Source organism: Bubalus bubalis, chromosome 6, assembly GCF_019923935.1.
Source record: "Bubalus bubalis isolate 160015118507 breed Murrah chromosome 6, NDDB_SH_1, whole genome shotgun sequence".
Lineage (NCBI taxonomy): Eukaryota > Metazoa > Chordata > Mammalia > Artiodactyla > Bovidae > Bubalus > Bubalus bubalis.
In genome coordinates, this window is record NC_059162.1 from 43,268,687 (window position 1) to 43,292,538 (window position 23,852).

The following is a 23,852-nucleotide window of genomic DNA, read 5'->3' on the forward strand; positions in this document are numbered from 1 at the left end:
ACTAGGCCTGGGCCTGGCTAGGAATTGGCCTTGCACTCAGAGCTAGGTTTTCAGGCTTTCCTGTTGAACATAATCAAATTCACAGAATATCAACATCAGGTAAGGCCATGCCCTGACTGTGATGGATCAAGACAAAAACAAGACCACTTCATAGTCATGTTTGAACACAGACAAAAATAGGACATTGCCAAACCATAAAAATGGGCACGTATCCTCCGATCCGGCTAGAGTGAGTGACTGCTGCTCATTACCAGTTATAACTTTGGTCTTAGTGCATTCATCCTACCTTACTGGATAAAATCTATTCATATACCTAGTCATATAGTTATCCCCATTTCTTGATAGCATCCAGTCCACAGTATAGCCCCACATTCTTAAACTGTTCCTTGATTCATCTAACACATGACAAAGTCCAATAAATACTCCTTTTTAACATTGTCTTACAGAGACACGTCTCTTTCTAGGTTTCACCTGGTCTTCAGTTTTCCTTGTTGCAAAGCGTGTGTACACCTATAGATGTATTTCTGGTCCAAGTCTTTGACTGGAGGGCATTGGCAGAGGATTTAAAGTGCAAATCCATAGTAGAATTTTTAATCTACTCTAGTAAATGAGATAGTACTTGATGTTTAAAGAAGGGTAAGGATTTTTGCTAACTTGGGAAAAAGTACAGAGTTAAGTGGTACTTAAATTTTTAAGTGGTCCTTACTGGTACTGAATTAAAAACATGAAAAGACGACAGGCTTAATCTTACCGACTGATGATAAATAGCTGTGTGAAAGGTATTGCTCGATTATTTTTATTTTATCCCTTATTGGCTTTTTGGTCTAGGACTACCCCTGAACTCCATTTTCAGGAATTCAGGGCCTAGAGGGAACCAAGATGATTCAGAGGTCTTTGTTTTACTTCAGTTCAAAATCAGGTCCAGTGTGTGGGTTTTTGTTTTGTTTTGTTTGTTTTGGTCTAAGCTTACACAGCCACTCTGAAAAGCCCTCTGGGCCAAAGATATTCCAGTTTCATAGTATATAATGAAGCAGAGTTTGGTGTCATGGTACACAAGTTTGGCCTCTCAGAGAGTGTTCTTAACTCTTAGTTATTATGACAGATGCTAATGCCTCCTGCATCGCCAAATACTATTTAGAACAAATTTCTCATCCTCAGCCTTTTTTATGCTTTTATTTTTAGGTTGAGGGTAGACTGACTTACCCAGCTTGTGGGATTGGTTATCCTGTCTCCTCTGCGTTTGCATTCCAGAATACCTTTTCTCATCCTATATCTGCCAAAAATACCATCCACCCAGTTTCAGGACCAAAGGTAGGCAAAATAACTAACACCTTTTTTAAAAAAAAAGAAAATAGCAATTTATTTACTTTATTTAAAACATCTATTTTTGATCAGTTGCTTAGTATTAAATGAATATAATTCTGAATATATTTATGAATATCTAGTGTGTTATGCTTACAGGAAATATTAAATGCACTATATGATTTTTTTGAGTCACTATAATTTATAATAACCTAGATAGCAGTATGTTTAAACTTATTTTTATTCCTCTTTATCTCTCCATTTTTTAATTCATTCTTCTACCTGTATCTCCTACAACTCTCAAACTTAACCTAGGATTACCAGTTTCATGCTGCTGGTATATTAGCGGTACTGAAATTTTTGGATTCCATTGTTAGGATTTAACGGTCTGATTGGCAGGGTTATAATAAATTGTAAAATGTAGTTCTGACAACATTATCTCGAATAGCATATACTTAGCAATCTCTCCAAACCTTGATTCATTTGCTTTTTTCTGCCTGCTTGAGTTTTTCATCATCATCATTATTACTAATATTTTAGATTTATACATTGTTTTCACATGTATTATAATTGTTTTCACAGTAATTTTCTACCCAGATGAGCCACTGATTCTGTTTTCATTTTTGAGAAGACTGTTTTATGAAAGGTAGAATTGAGGACTTTGAAACTGCTATTATAAACTTTATCAAATTAGTTTGGGGCTGCCCTAAAAATAAGTTGGCTATGTTGTTTAGGCATATACTTCTTTTTTTACAATCAGATCAGATCAGTCACTCATTCGTGTCCGACTCTTTGCGACCCCATGAATCGCAGCACGCCAGGCCTCCTTGTCCATCACCAACTCCCGGAGTTCACCCAGACTCACATCCATCGAGTCAGGGATGCCATCCAGCCATCTCATCCTCTGTCGTCCCCTTCTCCTCTTGCCCCCAATCCCTCCCAGCATCAGAGTCTTTTCCAATGAGTCAACTCTTCGCATGAGGTGGCCAAAGTACTGGAGTTTCAGCTTTAGCATCATTCCTTCCAAAGAAATCCCAGGGCTGATCTCCTTCAGACTGGACTGGTTGGATCTCCTTGCAGTCCAAGGGACTCTCAAGAGTCTTCTCCAACACCACAGTTCAAAAGCATCAATTCTTCGGCACTCAGCCTTCTTCACAGTCCAACTCTCACATCCATACGTGACCACAGGAAAAACCATAGCCTTGACTAGACGAACCTTTGTTGGCAAAGTGATGTCTCTGCTTTTGAATATACTATCTAGGTTGGTCATAACTTGTCTTCCAAGGAGTAAGCATCTTTTAATTTCATGGCTGCAGTCACCATCTGCAGTGATTTTGGAGCCCAGAAAAATAAAATCTGACACTGTTTCCCCTGTTTCCCCATCTGTTTCCCATGAAGTGATGGGACCAGATGCCATGATCTTTGTTTTCTGAATGTTGAGCTTTAAGCCAACTTTTTCACTCTCCACTTTCACTTTCATCAAGAGGCTTTTTAGTTCCTCTTCACTCTCTGCCATAATAAGGGTGGTGTCATCTGCATATCTGAGGTTATTGATATTTTTTTACAATAGCCTTATTAAATAGCCTTATTATTATTTGGAACTATTGAGAATTCTCAGTGAATCGAGAATTAAGCCTGAGTTTTTATATTTAGAATATTATTATGTAAAGAGTATTTAGATGCATTTAATTGGCTTTTCTTGTATTGCTTATTGAAAATTAGATACATGTAATCAAATGAATACTGTTGTTTTTTCATAAATATCAGTATGCTCAAATGTGCTTACATATTGGTATCAGTTTTTTCTTGAGGATTATAATTAAATTCAAAATTGCTTTTAAACAGCTTTCCAGCAATATATATATAATGTTCAAAATGAAGATGAGAACTACTGCAGATAATTGTTTAGTTGGTAGGACTAAATATGACTTATAATAAGATTACCTTTCTTATAGCTCTTCTGGAATCGGAGGAATTATGATAACAATCCTGTTCTTAAATATCAAAGCCAGACTTCTAGTGTTTCCTATATTATTGGCCTCCGTAGTCTTTTGGTATGCATCCCTCACGAAAGCAACCAAACAGCCCTAATACTAACAGTACACTTTGAAGTTGAAACTCTAATTGAATATTTATTTGTGAATTGAATGCATATACTGCCCAATTATAATGGTTAAAATGTGGAATCAGATTTTGGAGTTTAAATCTTGCCTCTTATTAGTATGAAGTTGGGCAAGCCAGTAACAAACAAAAATATCTAGTTGTCCTGCTTCAGTTTCTCCATTTGTAAAGTGGAGCAATAATTTTATCTTACTGAATTTCTGTGAACCTTGAGTTGATGCATTTGCTTAGAATTGTGCCTCGGATGCATTTGCAGTAGCTTTTACTCAAGGGATAGTTCAGCCCTCTTACAAATGCTCCGCACTGAATGTCCTAAATGATCACCAAGACTGTCCACTTTGTCTTCATGATTTTGAACCTTGGAAGATGTTCAGCTAAAAGCTCCGCTGTGTTTATTTGCGCAGCGTTGTGGAGTTTTACTCTTTCAATGTACCTGTGCTGTGCGTATGTGCTCAGTCATGTTCGACTCCTTGTGACCCCCATGGACTGTAGCGCACTAGGCTCCTCTGTCCATGGGATTTTCCACACAAGAATCCTGGAGTGAGTTGCCATTTACTCCTCCAGGGGATCTTCCTGACCCAGGGATTGAACCCGGGTCTCTTCCATTTCCCGCATTGGCAGGCAAACCGCCATTACCACTTTACTGTCTTTACCACTGAACCACATGGGAAGCCCCATGCCTGTGCCTAGTACTCAGAAAAAACTCAGGGCATTCATGTGTTGACTTCTGGCGCTTTTTCTCTTTATACCTCACTTTTCATCAGAATTCTGCCTTGCAGCTTCCAGGTGACCTACCTCATCCTCCCTAAACTGATTATCTTCTCCATTTAGCAGTACCTTCTTTGTCTGTACTGTGGTGAGTCAGGAAGGGCCTCTGATTAGAAAGCTGGGTCAGTTATATGGATCACAGCTTCTCTCAGAGATCACAGTCCTGCACTACCTGTTGGTTAGTTTTGGGGACCATTCTTTTTGTTTATTTTGTCCAGTTTTCTAATTATTTATCATTGGTGTCTGGAAACTATATTATGTATAAAGATGTTAGGCTCTTTTAAAACTTTCTTCCCTCTTGCATGTTTTCTATAAGGACTATGCGAATCACCTTATTTCACTTTTTAAAAGTCCTGTACTTGTATTTTTTGTGATCTTGTTAAATGTGTAGATTAATATAGGGAGAATTGTAATCTTTAGAATGTTAAGCCTTGATAGCTGAGGAAAGCAGCATATACCTTTCTGATTTATAATTTTTTCCTATTAAGCTAGTATCTATATTTTATTATGATTTTTAACAAAAAATAGGTGTTTATCTCCTTATGCCTTTTTTTTGGATTCAAGTCATCATAACTTTTTTTTTTGATTTATTAGAATGGTGACTTACGTTTATGGATTTCCATAACATAAAGCCCATATGTATATTTTTGGTATGAAACCCCCTCAGTCATAGTCATTATTATTTTAAATAAGCTACTACATCCCATATGCTTGATATTTTATTTTGGACTTTTGTATAGATTCTTGGATTGTTCTTGATTATTTCAAAGTTTAGATTCCTAGCACTCATTTAGAATTCTTAAACTCTGATAAGAGTTTAAATTCTTGAAAGGGAATTTTCAGAATGCATGTGGTAAATAAATGCATCATTGTGGTTCTTGGTTACTTTTAACATTAAAGCAGTGTATAATGTATTATACTTAATTACTTAAATGTATAATGTTTATGTTTTCATTTCAAAAGAATTAAATAATTTGTGCTATTACTCTTATATGATGGGAACTTTTTGGTAAGGAGAAATAGGATTTTAAAATTAAACCTTCTCAATAAAATGTGCTTGTGTTATAAAATATAGGTTGAACTTCTGTGGTCTACATTTATCAGAGAAAAAATTTAGCCACCTATCTCTATATAGAACTGTCTTGGTTACTCCTGCTTAGTCTCAGTTCTCACTAATCAGTTATATGATGTTTTCCTTCTTCACAGGTTCAGTTTAACTTGCAGTTTACAAAACCAAATCCATCACTAGGAGATGTTCAGTCAGGAACAACTATTAGTATGCCCTGCTCAACTGATAAGGAAAAGTAAGTTCTTGACATAAAATTTAATGTTTGTAATTCTGAGAGTCATCTTAAGGAGTTTTTAACAGTGTTTGAAAGCTGTGATGACCACTTATTTATGTGATGTGTTAAGTTGCTGAGCAGTGGGATTAAGTTAGTCACTTTCATCTGTAAGAAAGTGGTTTCTCATTTTTTTAAAACTATGGACGGAGGAGCCTGGTAGGCTGCAGTCCATGGGGTCGCTAGGAGTCAGACACGACTGAGCGACTTCACTTTCACTTTTCACTTTCATGCATTGGAGAAGGAAATGGCAGCCCACTCCAGTGTTCTTGCCTGGAGAATCCCAGGGACAGGGGAGCCTAGTGGGCTGCCGTCTGTGGGGTCGCAAAGAGTCGGACACGACTGAAGTGACTTAGCAGCAGCAACAGTAAAATTTAATTTTTTAAAAGGGATTTCCCTACATAACTGAAGAATACCCTTTCAGATATTCTTGGGCAATTAGATAGAAATCTTTAATTCATCAGAGTTGGCGGTTTTGTTTTTATTTTCCTATATGGCTATGTCTACCTTTGGAAGCTCTTTGTCCAAGTAATTGCTTCCAGTGTACTCTGAGAATTAAAATTCTGTGGTAAAGAAGAGTGAAAAGGCTTTTGAGGTTGCGCCCTAGCCAAGCTAACATAAATAAGCTTTAATGCCAATTTTGCCTACTTAGATTCCTTGCCTATTTTTTAGTTAAGGTGGTTTTGCATAGTGAAGTTTGTTGAATCAGTGAGTTGTGGCTAAAGTAAACAATTTATAGATGCAAATTTGTCTGTCTGATTAGTATTTATGTTTGTAATACTCTTTTCTTACCATTATGTTTATTTACTTAAAAGTTAATTGCTTTAAGGTTTGTCTGCTGGTACTTATCATGAGCCATCACCATCCCCAATATGTTGCAAACGAAATTACTGACATGGCTCCAAGAGGCTTCTTATTCCAGGTCTCTGGCCTTTATTCATTGGCTCCTCTAAAATTAGCACCAAGATGAGTATTATAATAGTTAATGTTTGTGAGCCTCCATTTTTTAAAAAGGTGAGAATTCTTTCAGGTCCTGAAATGTTCATGCTTGCTGTATTGAAGCTCATAGTTGTTCAAGTGCCAGAACACCTGGAATTAATAGAACACCATGATGTTTAACTTTATCATATACATCAAGAACAATTTTAGTTAACAGAAAAAAATGATATTTGTGGTACAAAGTCAACATAATCACATGTCTATAAAATTAGGACTGTTGTGCTGTTTTGAGTTGTTTAGAACTTATTTGTAGTCTGCTAGTAATAAGTGGCAAAGGTTAAAGAAGAATATTAAAATTGAAAAAACACCTATTCACCCATTTTTTTCTGAAAATTGAGAAAAGATCATCATTTAATTTTAAAGATAAAATGTCATTGCTTTACAAGATCTTTTAACTTCTTACAAGTGTACTATTAGAGAAAATGTTAACAGTGGACAGATTTAAAAGGAAGGAATATAGTGGTTGAAAGAGGGAAATTACAACTACAGAATACCCCCTCCTTTGTTTTTTTCAAGATTTCATGTTTTTATTCATCTGACCAGAATTTATTAGTGTAGTGAGTATTAACAGTTAATAATGACCACTTTGAAGCACCACAAAATTTTGAGGGGCTTTTGGTCAAAGGAAAATCTTAATTTTTTTAATGAGAAGATGTATACTTTGGCTTATGGATAAATTATTTGCTTAAGAATCCACTGGAAAGCATGATCTGGTTTGAACAAAGCTATAAATGTTAGTTATATTGTCATATACATTTATTTGTATATAAACATTCAGACCTTACTGTAGAGAAAATAAAACTTTGTTAAATTAAGTTCATAATTAGTGTTTTCCTTTCAAGTGGTGAAAATTTAGGACTGGAATCCAAATATCTGAAGAAAAGGGAAGATAGCATTCCTTTGCGTGGACTCAGCCAAAATCTATTTAATAATCCAGGTGAGAAGACATTTCTGAAGTAGTGTGGATTGTATACTGTGGTTTAATTAAATGTATTATATAAGGACTAACATAAATACAAATAATTTTTTTGTCCTCATTTGCAGACCATCAGAAAGATGGCACTTTAGGAGCATTACAGACATCTTCAAAACCCACAGTGCTCCCTTCTGCATCTTCAGCTTACTTTCCCGGGCAGCTACAGAACAGTTAATCCTAGTGTCGTTTTTTTTTTTTTTGAAATTTTAGAAATTGACATGGCTTAAAAATATGGTAACAGCATATAGCTCAAATTCTGAACACGCAGGTTTCAGGGTTTACTTGAGTTACTGCTGTATTAGATTGGATCCTTTACTGCCATCATTTATGCAGTTTAGAGGAGCAAATCTGTACTTGGAAATTGGTGAAGATTCTGAACAAATGACACTTTTTAGTTTGGAATGTAGTGTTTTATAGAGTAATATGAATTTTATTAAACTAATCCTTAGAAATTCTCAGAAGTTCTAAGGAAAGAATTGATCCTTGTAAGAGAGAGCCTGATCATTCAGTATCTTAGTTCATTAAAACCTGCTCAGATATATTAATATTTTAATGAAGCCAAAGAATGCTATCAGTTCACTTTATCATTTTCATCAGTACAATAAAATTTTAAATTTGCCACCTGAGAATTATGAGGGAAAATGATTATCTCTTGAGATATTATTATTGATGATATTTAAAGGGAAAAATCCTGAAATTACCTTAAATGAATGAAATTCTTCATAGCAAGTAAATATTTTCCTTGAACCCTTTAAATTATCTTTTGAGTAAGTCTGTAATTTTAATAAATTATACAAACAATTTTGGACAGTCTAATTACATGACCAGATTAGGTACAAAGTGCTTTAGTCATTTGAGCCAGTTAATAGGATTTTAATGCTTCCTGGAAGCCTGTAGTCATCCAGTTGTTCTCTTTCATTTGAAGTTTTGTTATTCACTTAAATCTGTATTAGTGGAATATTGTTTTAAAAATTAGTACTTATACAAAATATTTACAAGAGCATAATGAATATTAATTTTTATAATATCAAAATAGGTTCATTTTCATGTTGGCTTAGTAAAGTAGGCAGGGTGAATAATTTTAGAAGTGACAGCTTTCTTTTCTTCCCTATAATTAAAAGTTTCAAGTAAGAATTTGTTCCTTGGAAAAAATGAGGTGATTTAAAAAAAACTTATCACAATCACAGGGCTCCATTTTGTTTTCTTAACAGCCATCCAGTAGAGTAGCATTCTCTTAAGAAACCTCTAAAGCATTTTTTGTTTATAGATTGTTAATACTCTTGTGATACTTTTTCAAAATATTTTCAAGAATGTTATTACACAGATGAGGAAAAGAGACATTTCAGGATATTGACAACCCACCAATGTTATTAGCCTCCATAGTAAAATAGAGAATCTTTGCTAATTCTTTGGTGAAGCCACAATATTGAGTCTTTTCACACTTTGAAACTGCTGGGAATTGCAAACTGTCTTAAAATAGGGATCTATTGTAAAAAAAAAAGCTTAGTAACCATTATTAGTTTTTATACAGTTTTTTGGTGTGTGTCATTTAGATATACTATATTAGTAAGAATACTCAGTTACAGTAACTTGAAAACACTAATCATCTGGAAAGCAACTTCTCGGCAATATTGGACTCTTCCTTGTAAATACTGTGTAATATAAAATGTTGTGACAAGGGTTTGGATAGGATATATGACATAAGGATACAACAGCTAGGATAGAGATCATTTTGATGTCAACTTCCTAAAGACTTTTTGGTATTAAATACAGACTTCTGAGTGCTAATTATTTTCTCTACCTCTTAAACTTTTATTTGAAATTGTTCTGCTGTGTACAATTGTACATGTGTTAATAATCAAAATATTGCATTTAATGTATTTCTGTAAACTGAGCTTTGTTTTAATAAAGTATTAATATTTTGGGAATATGATACTTAAATGTGTATAAAAACAAATAGGACTGACCTATAACACCTGCACCTGTGCTTAGAAAATTATTTTCAGTTAATTTATGGACTAAGTTTTCATTGCTTTGCTTCCTGTTACAGTACTGAGGGAAGTGAAATGGATTCAAAGGGAGGAGATATTGTTACTGTAAAAGTACAGTAACAAAGCCAAAACAGGCCTTATAAGGGAATCACAGATCAAGACTTTCTTTAAAAAAAAAATCATTAAAATATTTAATTTTATTAACAGAATATTTACATTTAAGACCTTATTTAACCATAGTGAATGTTCCAAGTTTAAAAAGCATTAAGCAATAACCACACACAAGATGAAAACAGTGTAAACTATACAGTACTTTATGTACAATTTTTACAAAGTAACACTTTTTTAAATAATATAACTGGACACAAAAATATACACTATAGAGAAATTCACATCAGTAATTGTATAAAGCTCTCTTCTAGGGTCCTGGAAATTGAGGACAAACATTAGCTCTGTAAATCAAGTGTTACCGTGACAGTCCTGAAAGGCCACTAGAGATATTTATCTACATATAGATATCACATGGACAGTTTTCAAGGCTACCAGCTTTACTATATAGTTTTTAGATTATGTATTCAAGTGTTGAGGTCCTTATGATTATGCAAACATTAAAAGATAGTGGTATAAGTAGCTGGGAAACAAATTCGAGCCAGCGTTTAGATTTACAGGCTCCAGACACCCGAATTTAAATTCTAAAGGGCTGATCTTTTCTCATTTCAAAAACAGTAGTGAATAATGTTTAAAATAAAATTACTAAAAACAAGCTTGAAACATGATTCAGATTTAGTATAGTTTTCTTAAGAATTTTGTTTTTTAAATGCAAACATTTACCATTTCTTTAGTGCATCTGCATTAAGGCTTTGAATTATTTGACCCAAGATTTTACAATATTAAAATCTGACTCAGGATTTTACCATGTTAAAATGAACAGGTCCACACTATACTACCTACTCTGTCTCACTGTTGAGTCAGCATAAATAGAGTTAAAGCTCAACACCTGAAGGAAATGGTAGCAGAGACATTGCTAGTATCTAAAGAAGTTCCATATATAGTTTTAAATTTTAATTAAAGGATGTATAATAAAACAAACAGCTTAGTGGCAAGAAACTGGTGCTAATAAACGATTTCTTTTCAAAAGAAATTGTAACATCTTTGGAAAACTGTCCGGTTCTTTTTCTTTCTTTAGTTCCCACGCAGTTCATGCAGATACATTTCTTAAGACAATCTTATTAAAGTACATTGTGGATGGAAATGGAATGTACATCCAGAACTACAGGTGAAAACTAAGACCTGGGTACTGATAGAAAAGTCTTCCTGATTTCGGTTGTCACACGTTCGTGTCCTGGAGTAAAGGTTCTTTGGCCTCTCCTGGCGCTTGTGTGCTGTGAGGGTGGCTGTGGCTACCACAGTGCTTTCTCCAGCTGCTGGGCCGCAAGCTTAAGTTGGTATGCTCTGGGATAAACAAGGCCACAAGCAGGGCCAGCAGTACTGAACAGGCTCCAAAGAGGAAGGGGGGTCCAGGGATGATGGAATTCTGGGGAAGAAAAAGATAGTTAAGATTTTTGCACAGACTTCTTTGCTCATAAGAAATTGCGTATCTTTTAGAATAACTGATGGCTGTGAATTATAAGCCAATGATTCTTCTTCATTAAAGCCACAGTTAGAAAAAAAAGTTTTCAAAGGGAAAAGAAATACTCTCATATTCTCAATATAAAATTCTGTGCAATAACAGCTGACCCAAGAAATAGCCCCAATTTTTTTTAAAAACAACACATGCAAAAATATATTGTCACTTAGAGCATAAAATATGAACAGTCTGTGAACTTTCACTTTATTGTTAGTTTAAGAAGAAAACGGAGATGTCAAAAGTGAAATCAAGTAATATATAATATTAACTGCCGTAGCAGAATGACTGACCATTTTCTTTAAAAGGTGGTTATATTCTTTAGTGACTGAAAGTGAGAAAAACAGATAATGCTGTTACTATGAGAAGAATCAAACAGACTTGTGTTTTAGTCCCAAATTACATTCATCCTTAGCAAAAACCTGCATTGCCAGTTTTACCTGTGGGCTTGTGTAGAGCCCACAAACAAGCATGCTTTTTTATTTAAAAGCAGTCTTAGCTGGTTAGAAGAGGAATGTAGAACTCTGCTAAATACAAAGAAACTAGTGAGTTGTTTGTATTGGCTAAAATGATAATATGTTTCACGGTTAATATTTCAGTTTTAAGGAGGGAACTTTAGTGAACAAAGATGTTTACCAGCACCTGACTGACTTCTATAGAAAGGCAGATCTGATACAGGGCACTCAAACATTCCAGAAGCCTTACATGAAAGACAAATAGTTTACACAAATGGCCGTTACCTATGCCACTAGGTACAGTAAGACAAACTAGAAATTAATATATAATAATAATAAAAAATTATCCAGGGAAGAAAGGAATACACAGCCAGTTTTATAAAGAAATGTGTGTATAGAAGGATATGGTCCCTTGGGCTCTGGTTTTAAGTGTTTTTATTCAATCTAAGAATCTCAAATACTTTTGTAAAATGACCAAAAACTATCATCTTTCAGCCCAGCCAAACGAACGGACTTCTTATAATTACCTGTTCAAAGTGGTGCTGTGGGCTTGTGTTTGTTCCCAAGTCTGTTCCTGTCATTGGCAGTTCTTTAAGTTCCACATGGAATATGTAGAAAATAAATCCATAAAGAGCTGGTCCCAGACCATTGCATAATCCTCGAATTCCTGTTATCATTCCTTGAACGACACCTGAATTGTTTAAACAAATTAGTGTACCACTTAGTTTTTCCTGCTGTATAACTAAGACCTGAAATCACTTATTCTAAAGCCAAAGCTTTTACCAGACACTGGCTGCAGTGGCATCAAGATTACTTTGACGCTATAAGCTCTACAAAGTACAGTGAGCTGTCTTGATGCAAATGTAAGCTCAGGTATACTGAGATATAGGCCTAATTTAGAAAAAAGTGAGCAGAATTATTTCCCTAAAAAAAAATCTGGCTCAAAATCAGGCATTGGTTCATAAGCATCATAAGCACAGATACTAAAAAACCTGTCCCCAAGCAGCTCCTTAGGATCTCACTTGGTCAAATATAGCACTCCCCCTCCTTTTAAAAAAATACTTATTTATTTGGCAACCTTGGGTCTTAGTTGTGGCATGCAGGCTTGGTTGCTCAGTGGCATGTGGGATCTTAGTTCCCTGACTGGGGATTTAACCTGCATCCCCTACACTGCAAGGTTAATTCTTAACCACTGGACCACCAGATAAGTCCCTAAGCCCCCTTTTATAGTCTGATTTTTGTTTTATCTCTGGGATCTCCTAAATTTAAAAAGCAACTTGATTTGGCCAGGGTCCTTTCCTTATTTATCAGCCAAGTGACTTCTGCTACTCTTTTGTAATGCCCTTTTTTCCTTTTGACATAAACAAGCTTTTCAAAGAATTATTCCTCATCTCTTAGAATTTTAAGAATTAAAGAGTTCCTGCCACAAAAACGTAAGACAATAAAAATAAGTTCTTTATGTTCTTTAGATAACAAACATACAATATTAATGAAAGGGTATGGATAAGGAGATGGCAACCTACTCCAGGATTCTTGCCTGGAGAATCTCATGGATGGAGGAGCCTTGCAGGCTACAGTCCATGGGGTTACAGAGTGACATGACAGAGCAATTTCACTTCACTTTATCAGTGTATGTGCCCCTGAGATATCTAACACATCACAGCAAATGTGTAATAACTAAGTGGTTAGTGAAATAAGGTCGTCAACCTTCATCACTAAATTTTTTAGCAAAAGAACAGATAGGGCCACATATTCACATTGAGAGACAAGGATATCCACCTAAGGATAATATCCTAGAGTCTGCTTTTCCTCTTTACGATGAAAGCAACTTCTTATTTTTAAATTTTATTGGACTACAGTTGATTTACAGTGTTTCAGTTGTACAGCAAAGTGAGTCAGTTATACATATACATATATCCACTCTTTTTTTGGATTCTCCCATATAGACCACAATAGAGTACTTAGTACAATGAAGCAATTTAAAACTCTCTACTCTGAAGATATGCATATGCTTCAGTACTTAGGAAAGAGAACAGAGAATTAGAGTGTCCTGTATTTTAAAGTAATTATCATTGGTTCCTATCAACCCACCTTGTTGATCAGCATCAGCGGTTCGTGAGACCAGTGCACTGACGGCCGGAAAGGTGATGCTGGACATGGCGGCCACCGCCCCAGCAGCCCACATCATCCTGCGGGCAGCGGCGAGACAAAAATAGCACACTGTTACTCTCCACCGTGCCTGTGTGTGAATACGTATTTAAAATCAAGTACCTCTTACTGAGAAACAGCTGTGGTACAGGAGAAAGGAGATCTAGCTCTTCTTTCCTGACTCTGGGCAAGTCACTTAAAAGTCTAACCCTATTTACTCTTCTAGAAAGCAGAAATACAGTCGCTTATTCACAAGAATGCTGTGGGTATTAATGTAGAGTTGGGATATCACATATCACATCTAAACTGTAAAGTGTGTTGGGTATTATTTCTGCAGGACTGGGGGTGGGTGGAGGATGTTGGAATCCTGTATAGTACACAGAATGAAACATTAAATGTTTTCTTGTAACTTATGGCAAGGTTCCCAGAGATCCGTGATTCAGTGTGGAAAAAAAAAGCACTTATTTGATCTAAATGTGCTTCTGGCTTGATGTTTAAAAAAGAAATGTTTTCACTAAGTTGTGAGCATCTCTTTTACAAGCTAGACTGAAAACTACAACGTCCATCAGAACACACTCTTGGGTGCTTACTCATATCCACGCCCAAACAGATGATGTGTTCAGTTGAAGGAAACACTACTGCAAACACTATGGAATTCAGTCCTGTCGTATCTGAGCACAGAAGTGTACACGGGCAGCCTGACCGCAGCAGCACCACGACCATCACCTCCCTGCAGGAAGCCAAGCTGGCAAGAGAAGCAGAGAGCCTTCCAAGCAGGAAGCCAGAACCAGAACAACTGGATTCCTGGTTTGCCATCAGTAATGATCAAAAAAGTGGTATTACTCCACTTTTTCTTTCTTAACCTTGCTGCTCTGGGATTACATGTTATTTCCTAACAAACTAAACTGGACTAAATGCTCATTGGGGACTGAAAAACTCAGTAATCTCATTAAAAAAACCCAATCTGTTGCTTAGATATAAAATGTCACTCCACTGTCCTCAAGCCACTAAAGAATACGCAAATGAGAAATCTGTTTATATACATTTTGAGGGGGGAAAAAAAAGAGCATACCAAAAGACAGATTAAAGTCTAATCCTTATTTGAGAAGCAAATTAAGAAATATAAAAAATTTGTCAGTTATACCCCAAAAAAGGTGAAAAATAAGAACAAGGCAAACACCACAATTAAGAAAATTAAAAGATTTGTACATACCAAGGTTCTGAACCGAAGCCATACCATGCTAGTTGTAATATTTGAAATCCCAGACCCAATAAAATGGTGTTCTTATTTCCAATTGACCTCATAAGTAAACTCAAGACTATGGTCTGGAAAATAAGAAAAATCAAAATGGTTTATTAGAACAGAATAAGCTTTTTAACACTGAAAAGAAAAAAAAAAATACATGGTAACTTATTTCAGTATCTAATATAAAAGGACTATTACCACATTTTGGTTTTAGAAATGTAGACTATTTCTACATTTTGGTTTTTCAGCAACAATTACCCTGAATAGACCTGAAATTATACCAGGTGAAATAAGCAGATGAAAGGTTCCTCTGCTGACAGATCCAGATTCAGGGGAAAAGTCAGAAAACTGAAAATAGAAAGCTGAACTTTGTGTTCAGTATATTTCTACTGAGGACTATTTAAAATCAGAAATTGTAAAAAGGAAGAATGAAAGGTTCTAACTCACGGTTTGGAGATTTCCTCTTACATAATAGCTTAAAAATTTTTTTTACAGGTCCAAATTAATCCAAAATGCTTACTCTCCTGACTAAAGAAAACTGGAACAGTAACTTATATATCCTTCACTAAATTAACCTATTGTTGAAACTAGGATGCTTTTATGAACAGTAAATCAGTTTAACAAGTATGACTTGGAGGAGTGTAGGATAATAAATAAGAATATAGCTTTGGGAAAAGCAGCCTTAATCATAATCTTGGCTCTAATCATGTGACCCTGGGAAAGTCACTTCACTCTGAAACTCAGTCTTGTCTCTCACAAGATCACTAAAATAGTATCCACTTCAAAACTTGGTCATGAGTTAGATGAAATGATAAACTCAGCATTGTGCCCAGCACATTTAATAAACAATATTATAGATTTTCTTGCTTTTCTTTCAAAGAAAAATTCAGCAATGATTTGGGTACCTTAGTGTTAATTACACCCCATTAGATAGCTGGTAAGTCCATAGAGGAAGAAGTGAAAATAATTCAGGAAATCACTATTAGATGACTGGCTGATGCACTCAACTCAAAATTATCAAGTATAAGTTTAAAATTCATTAAATTGAGACAATCATTTAAGAGTTTAATCAGATTCAAATAAGCCAGTGGGTAGTAAATGTAGATTCTTTTCATGATTCTTGAACAATAAACATTCACAGCTTTCTTCTCTGAGATTTTCCCTTAAATCAACTGAACATAGTGTTGAATTCCACAAAGCATGAAACCTTGTTGGATTACATTCTTCAAAAACCACAGCCACAAAAGGGAGCAATCAGAGCAATCAGTTAGAAAATAAAAATTTCCTTTGTATATGATACTCTAACATTTTCTCCCAAAGGCAAGGATTTTTTTCTCTGTATCCCCAGTACCTAGTATAAGTTCTTAGTAAGTGTTTTAGAAAGCATGCATGATTTTAAATGTTACAATATTCTTAATAATATAAAGAAGAAATTTCTTATATTATCTAGACTGAGCTAGGTGGGGAAAAAAATTGGTATGCCTTAATTTAATAAAAAGCCTATTGATGAAAGTGAAAGAGGAGAGTGAAAAAGTTGGCTTAAAGCTCAACATTCAGAAAACAAAGATCATGGCATCTGGTCCCATCACTTCATGGGAAATAGATGAGGAAACAATGGAAACAGTGACAGACTTTATTTTTTGGGGCTCCAAAATCACTGCAGATGGTGACTGCAGCCATGAAATTAAAAGATGCTTACTCCGTGGAAGAAAAGTTATGACCAACCTAGATAGCATATTCAAAAGCAGAGACATTATTTTGCCAACAAAGGTCCGTCTAGTCAAGGCTATGGTTTTTCCAGTGGTCATGTATGGATGTGAGAGTTGGACTGTGAAGAAGGCTGAGCGCCGAAGAATTGATGCTTTTGAACTGTGGTGTTGGAGGAGACTTGAGAGTCCCTTGGACTGCAAGGAGATCTAACCAGTCCATTCTGAAGGAGATCAGCCCTGGGATTTCTTTGGAAGGAATGATGCTAAAGCTGAAACTCCAGTACTTTGGCCACCTCACGCGAAGAGTTGACTCACTGGAAAAGACTGATGTTGGGAGGGATTGGGTGCAGGAGGAGAAGGGGACGACAGAGGATGAGATGGCTGGATGGCATCACTGACTCGATGGACGTGAGTCTGAGTGAACTCCGGGAGTTGGTGATGGACAGGGATGCCTGCTGAGATTCATGGGGTCGCAAAGAGTTGGATACGACTGAACGACTGAACTGAACTGAATTGAATTCAATATAATTCTCATTTTCAACAGAACCAAAAGAACCAAGTCCCAAAAGTTAAAATGACTTATGACTTAACCAAGATGACACAGCTAATTAACAGTTAACTGACATCAACTTGTCACTCAGTCAACAAATATTTGCCTAGTTCCTACAATATGCAATTGCTATTTTAGGAATGAGGGCACCAACTTGGGAACAGTGAATAGATCAAAGTACTGTTCAGAATATGTTTGGTTAGTCAAAATACTTGTTCCATAGATGGAAATACTTGTTCCATAAGATGGAAAAACCCAAACGAACTTTTTGGCCAATCCACTAGATCACCTCCAAGTAGAGAGAAAATAGTCAAATTTGAGGTTGTAGCTGCTATGAAGAAAATAAAATAAGGTAGTGTGATAGAGGTGCTGTTCAAACCAGGATGTGCAGGAAAGGCCTTTCTGAGGTGACAGCTGAATGAAGAGGAGGGGTAGTTGTATGAGTACCCAGGGGAAAAGGGCACTCCAATTTAAGTGTATATGTAGAAACGAGGAAAAGGAGGTTTTTGTCAAGAGCCTAGATGTTATTCTGATTGTGACAGAAAGAGAATATTAAACAAGACTCAATTTCAACTTTACAAAAATCCCTCTGTCAAGTGGCAAACAGTAGGGAGACAGGTATGGAAACAGACCAAATGGAGGCTACTGTCATGGTTTAGACAAGGTTCCTAGTAATGGAGATGGTGAGAAACACTTCGATTTAAAATAGGTTTGGGGGAGACAGGTTCAAGATGGTGGAGTAGAAGGACATGCCCTCACCCAGTTCTTGAGAGAGCACTGGAATCACAAATAACTGCTGAACAATGATTGAACAGGAAGACGCTGGAACCCACCAATAGATACCCCACATCTAAAGACAAAGGAGAAGCCACAACGAGATGTTAAGAGGGATGCAATCATGGTGAAATAAAATTCTGTAACTGTTGGGTGGGTGACTCACGACTCACAAACTAGAGAGCAATTATACTACAGAAGTTTTCCCACTGGGCTCAAGATTCTGAGCCACACATCAACCTTCCCAACCTGGCTATCCAGCAACAGAAGGAGGAATCCCCAGAGAAACTGACTTTGAAGGCCAGCAGGATGACTGCAGGACTTCTACAGGACTGGGGGAAACAGAGACACCACTCCTGGAGGCACACACATGGTCTTGTGCACACCAGGACCTAGGGAAAAGGAGCAGTAACCCCACAGGAGACTGAACCAGACCTACCTGCTAGTGTTGGACGGTCTCTTGCAGAGGTGGTGGTAAGGGGCAGTGGTGGTGGCTGTGGCTCACCACAGGGACAAGGAGCAGCAGTTCTTGGAAGTACTCATGGTGTAAGTTCTAAAGAGGCCCCAACATCAGCCCCAACAAACAGTCTGTAAGCTCCAGTGCTGGCTCACCTCAGGCCAACCAACCAACAGAAGCCCCACCTGTTAGCAAACAAAGTTTTGCTGAGCAAGACCCAGCTGCACCCACCATCAATCCCTCCCATCAGGAAGCTTGCACAAGCCTCTTGCATCATCCACCAGAGGGCAGACAGCAGAAGCTAGAAGAGCTACAATCGTGCAGCCTGCAGAATGAAAACCACAATCACAAAAAGTTAGATGAAATGAAAAGGAAGAGGGTTATGTCCTAGATAAAGGGACAAGACAAAATCCTACAAACACAAATGAAGTGGAGGCAGGCAACCTTCCTGAAAAAGAATTCAGAATAATGATAGTGAAGATGATCCAGGATCTTGGAAAAAGAATGGAGGGAAGGATCAAAAAGATGCAAGAAATGTTTAACAAAGACCTAGAAGAACTAAACAGAGATAAACAATACAATAACTGAAATGAAAAACACACGAGAAGCAATCAATAGCAGAATAACTAAGGCAGAAGAATGGATAAGTGACCTGGAACACAGAATGATGGAAATCACTCCTGACAAACAGAATAAAGAAAAAAATGAAATGAAGAGAGCCTAAGAGACCTCTGGGACAACATTAAATGCACCAACCTTTGCATTATATGGGTCCCAGAAGAAAAGAGCAAAAGGACCCAAGAAAATATATGGAGAGAGAACAGCTGAAAAATTCCCTAGCATGGGAAAGGAAACAGTCAACCAAGTCCAGGAAGCGCAGAGTCCCAGGCTTTTTTTTTTTAAAAACCCAAGGATGAACACACCGAGACACATGGTAATCAAACTGACAAAAATTAAAGACAAAGAAAAAAATATTAACAGCAACAAGACAAAAACTACAAATAACATACAAGGGAACTCCCATAAGGTTTTCAGCTGATTTCTCAGCAGAAATTCTGAAAGCCAAAAGGGAATGGCATGGTATATTTAAAATGATGAAAGAGAAGAACCTACAACCAAGAATACTCTGTCCAGTGAGGCTCTTAATCAGATTTGACAGAGAAATCAAGTTTTACGGACAAGTAAAAGCTAACAGAATTCAGCACCACCAGACCAGCTTTGCAACAAATGCTAAAGAAACTGCTCTAGGCGAGAAAGAAACAAGCAACTTAAAACAATCTGGTACATATACAAACTGCTATACTGAAACCTCAGGGGAACAGCAAACCCAAAAACTACACTATATAAACACACAAAAGAGAAAAAGCAACCAAACCCAACACTAAAGATAGTCATCAAACCACAAAAGAAGAGAATGAAAGAGAAGGGAAGAAAAAAGACCTACAAAAACAAACTGAAAACAATTAAGAAAATAGCAATAGGAACACAATACTTATCCTTAAATGTATAAGGATATTTACATCAATACTTAACCTTAAATGTAAACAAATGGATTAAATGCACTACCGAAAGACACAGAGTGGCTGAATGGATACAAGAACAAGACCCATATATGATGTCTAAAAGAAATCCACCTCAGATGGCCAACAGGCCCATGAAAAGATGTTCAACATCACAAATTACTAGAGAAATGCAAATCAAAACTACAATGAGGTATCACCTTACACCAGTCAAAATGGCTATCATCAAAAAAAATCTACAAACAATAAATGCTGGAGAGGGTGAGGGGAGAAAGGAACCTTCCTACACTACTGATGAGAATGTAAATTGGTACAGCCTTTACAGAGAACAGTATGGAGGTTCCTCAAAATAAAAACAGCCACCGTATGACCCTGCAATCCCACTCCTGGGCATGCATCTGGAGAAAAACGAGGTCTGAAAGGATACATGCACTTGAACTCACTGTAACACTGTTCACAATAGTCAAGACAGGGAAGCAACCTAAAAAGTCCATCCACAGGTGAATGAATGAAGATGATGTGGTACATATACACAATGGAGTATTACTCTGCCATTGCAAAGAATGAAATAATGTCATTTGCAGCAACATGGATGGACCTGGAGCTTATCATACTTAGTGAAGTAAGTCAGAGAAAGAAAAATATCCTATGATATTGCTTATATGAAGACTCTAAAAAGAAATTATACAAGGGAACTTTCCTGTACAGCACAGGCTATATGGCATCCTGGATGGGAAAGGAGTTTGAGGGAGAATGGTTACATGTATACGTATGGCGGAACCACTCTGCTGTGCACCTGAAACTACCACAGCATTGTTAAACAGCTATACTCCAATATAGAATTAAAAGCTTAAAAGCAAAAACAAACAAAAGTTAAAAGTTTAAAAACAAAATAAACACACAAACAAAAATACCCAAAATATGTTTTGCAGAGAGAGGTGAAAGGAGATGCCATCTGATGGGTTGGATGTAGGAGAAGGAGAAAGAAAGGAATCAAGAATGGTGCTGAGGTTCCTGGCCTCAACAACTGGGAGAGCAGTGATGGGACTGAATGAGATGAGCAGCGTGGGTGGAAGGAAGCCAGGTTGCAGTCATGGCCATATCAGGTTTGAGATGTCCAGCAGATGTGTCTGACACACTGGCTTGGTAAATTTGGATGTCACCAGAACACAGGTGACCAGATGACAGCACCAAAGAAGAGAAATGTGCAGAACTAACTGTATTCATGCACTCGTGTAAATATTTAGTGCAAATGTAATGAACTCCTGCCTACTGGCGCCATGGAAGTGATGGGCCTATGGCAAACCAGAGTAAAGGCCTCCAAGGGGACGGCAACCATGTGGCTTCTATTGAAAGGCTGTACCATGTTATTAGATCTCATAATTTTGGGTGAGAAGCTACATTTCTATATTTACTATGGGGAAGAAAGTGACCTCTGATTTAGCACCCGTGGGGCTGCAGGTGCAGTTTAAGGTGCTAGAGTGACAAAAACAAATTATGATATAATTCTGACCTCACATCTTCTAAGAGCTCTACTAGAGTTCATGATCTACTGAGGTGAAAATAATCAGAAATAAATAGGTAAAATTCATAATACAGTGCATTTTGTACCATGATAGAGATATAGGCAAGTTAATATGAGAATGCAGAGAAGGAATACTCAAGTTGTAAAAGGGGGAGGCAGTAAGCACGGCAGGAACAGGGGCGCAAGCAAGAAAATAAACAAAGGGAGGCACCAGTGGGGAGCTGCAAACAGCTCTGTGCTGCTGGAGAGACACAAAGACACTAGTTTTCACTGCCTTGAGAGGTCAACAGGGGAGAAGTCATTCTCAATTGTATACCTGCCAGAAATGAAAACATAACATAATGCTTCTACCTGTAGGGCTATAAACTATACTTGATATTTTAATTCATATAATGACAAACTATAATTATCAATATTTACATGCAGCCTCAGTTCAGTTCAGTTCAGTCGCTCAGTCATGTCCGACTCTTTGCGACCCCATGAACCGCAGCACACCAGGCCTCCCTGTCCATCACCAACTCCTGGAGTCCACCCAAACCCATGTCCATTGAGTCACTGATGCCATCCAACCATCTCATCCTCTGTTGTCCCCTTCTCCTCCTGCCCTCAATCTTTCCGAGCATCAGGGTCTTTTCAAATGAGTCAGCTCTTCGCATCAAGTGGCCAAAGTGTTGGAGTTTCAGCTTCAACATCAGTCCCTCCAATGAACACCCAGGACTGATCTACATACTCCTATTCACCTGTTTTTGAAATTTAACTAATTTTCTCACTTTCAGAAATGTGATTTTACATCTCAAACACTACATCCCTACGTAGGCCCCCAAAGGTGACTGGTCAATTAAATACTGCATTCTTTGTGGACCATGTTTCTGTATACAGTATCTGTTGTGCTATCAATGCCGGCTGGGCCGAGGCGTGTTCCTTCCCAGATTTACAGCCCTCATGAACCTGCTACTGCAGGACTCTTTCTAAGGCAAACCCAACCAGGCTCTCTCCTGGGTTCACATGTCTGCCCACCCTGATTCTGAGCTCTTCTTAGGGCTGTTTTCCATTTTTTATCCTTTGTACCTGATACTATCTACTGAGCAAAGGGAAAATTTGCTCTAAAGCACCTTCAATTACACATTCAAGCAGTCCACAGTGTGCCCAAATTTACCAGGTGCCCACCTACAGCTTCCATACTCAGTTAAGTATGAAACAGAACTTACGACCGTACAGCTACTAACCTCTTAAGTGTCATTATAGGAACTGTTAGCCTGTTCTCTTTAAGATCCAAATCAAATACAATAGTAGCAAATCTAATCACAGCAATATATGAAAAAGATAAGATGTAACTATCAGGCTAGATTTATCTCAGGATTCAAGGTCAGTTAACATTTGATAACTCATCAAGCTTTAGTCTTAGTACACTTTACTTCATGTTCAGAAAGGTGTTTTTTTTAAAGCTATTTGTATATACTGGCAATACTGTATTTTCCTCCAAAGATAAAGAACACATTTCTGGTAGCAAGGAATGCAGTGTTTTTCCAGATCAAGGATTCTTAGGATAAAACTGAGGTTAAAAAATAGGACTAATAATTAGTGCCATATGTATGCATGTGTGAGGTCATGGGGAAAGTATATTACAGAATTTAAAGTTTTTAACTAAACCTACCAGAAATTCATAAATGATGAGATCTGCAGAAGCAATCCTACCTAGGAGATGGTGAACCATCCATTAATACTATCAAATACAGCTTACTTACCATTTTAAGAGTACAGTAAGACAAAGCTGCAACCAGGAGACTGGATTTCAGATGGGAAAGTATGTGTGTGTGTGTGTGTGTGTGTGTGCGTGTATGTATGTATGTGCGTGCACTCTCTTACAGAATCTAGAAAATCAAAGCCAAACAGGAAGAAAAGCGAGAGTCTTTTCCACCTTGGGGAAAGTATGGAACAGAGATAATGCGAAGGTCAGGTTGAAATATCTAAGGAAATCCAGATTCTTGTGTTAATTAATATCTTATTCTTCAAACAACCACTGGCTCCCAACTGGGTTTCCAAGATAAAAATACCTTCATGTCACTTCTCTGTTCAAAACGCTCCATGGCTTCCTATCTTCTTGTCAAGTCTTATGGAGACCTGGAAGATCCCACACAAATCTGGTCCCTCTGCACCTCTTGGATTTAATTTCCTGCACTCTCCCTTGTTCACTCCACCAGAGCCATCCTGTCCCCTAGCTGTTTATCACACATCTAGGAATGGTCTCCAGAGGTGTAGATCTGTGCTGGTGGTTTAGAATCCTCCTCCTCCAGGTATTCTAGTGAGTCGTTCCTCATTCCTTTGGGTCTCGGCTCAAATGTCACAT

General features: G+C 37.1%; 2 protein-coding genes across 6 annotated transcripts in view; one reads left to right on the forward strand and one right to left on the reverse strand.

The window, feature by feature from the left end:
* Window positions 1–9,434, forward strand: part of SASS6 (SAS-6 centriolar assembly protein) — a 40,147-nt gene extending 30,713 nt beyond the window's left edge. For all 3 annotated transcript variants that reach the window (XM_044944644.2, XM_006049794.4, XM_025288209.3), the window contains 4 exons: window positions 1,183–1,311; window positions 5,398–5,495; window positions 7,373–7,467; window positions 7,575–9,434. In XM_044944644.2, coding sequence (XP_044800579.1) covers window positions 1,183–1,311; window positions 5,398–5,495; window positions 7,373–7,467; window positions 7,575–7,681 — 429 coding nt within the window. In that variant the 3' untranslated portion in view covers window positions 7,682–9,434. The remainder of the gene's footprint in view (window positions 1–1,182; window positions 1,312–5,397; window positions 5,496–7,372; window positions 7,468–7,574) is intronic.
* Window positions 9,435–9,676: 242 nt separating this feature from the next.
* Window positions 9,677–23,852, reverse strand: part of MFSD14A (major facilitator superfamily domain containing 14A) — a 53,797-nt gene continuing 39,621 nt past the window's right edge. For all 3 annotated transcript variants that reach the window (XM_006049785.4, XM_006049783.4, XM_025288212.3), the window contains 4 exons: window positions 14,938–15,050; window positions 13,668–13,765; window positions 12,104–12,267; window positions 9,677–11,031 (listed from right to left, as the gene is read on the reverse strand). In XM_006049785.4, coding sequence (XP_006049847.1) covers window positions 10,825–11,031; window positions 12,104–12,267; window positions 13,668–13,765; window positions 14,938–15,050 — 582 coding nt within the window. In that variant the 3' untranslated portion in view covers window positions 9,677–10,824. The remainder of the gene's footprint in view (window positions 11,032–12,103; window positions 12,268–13,667; window positions 13,766–14,937; window positions 15,051–23,852) is intronic.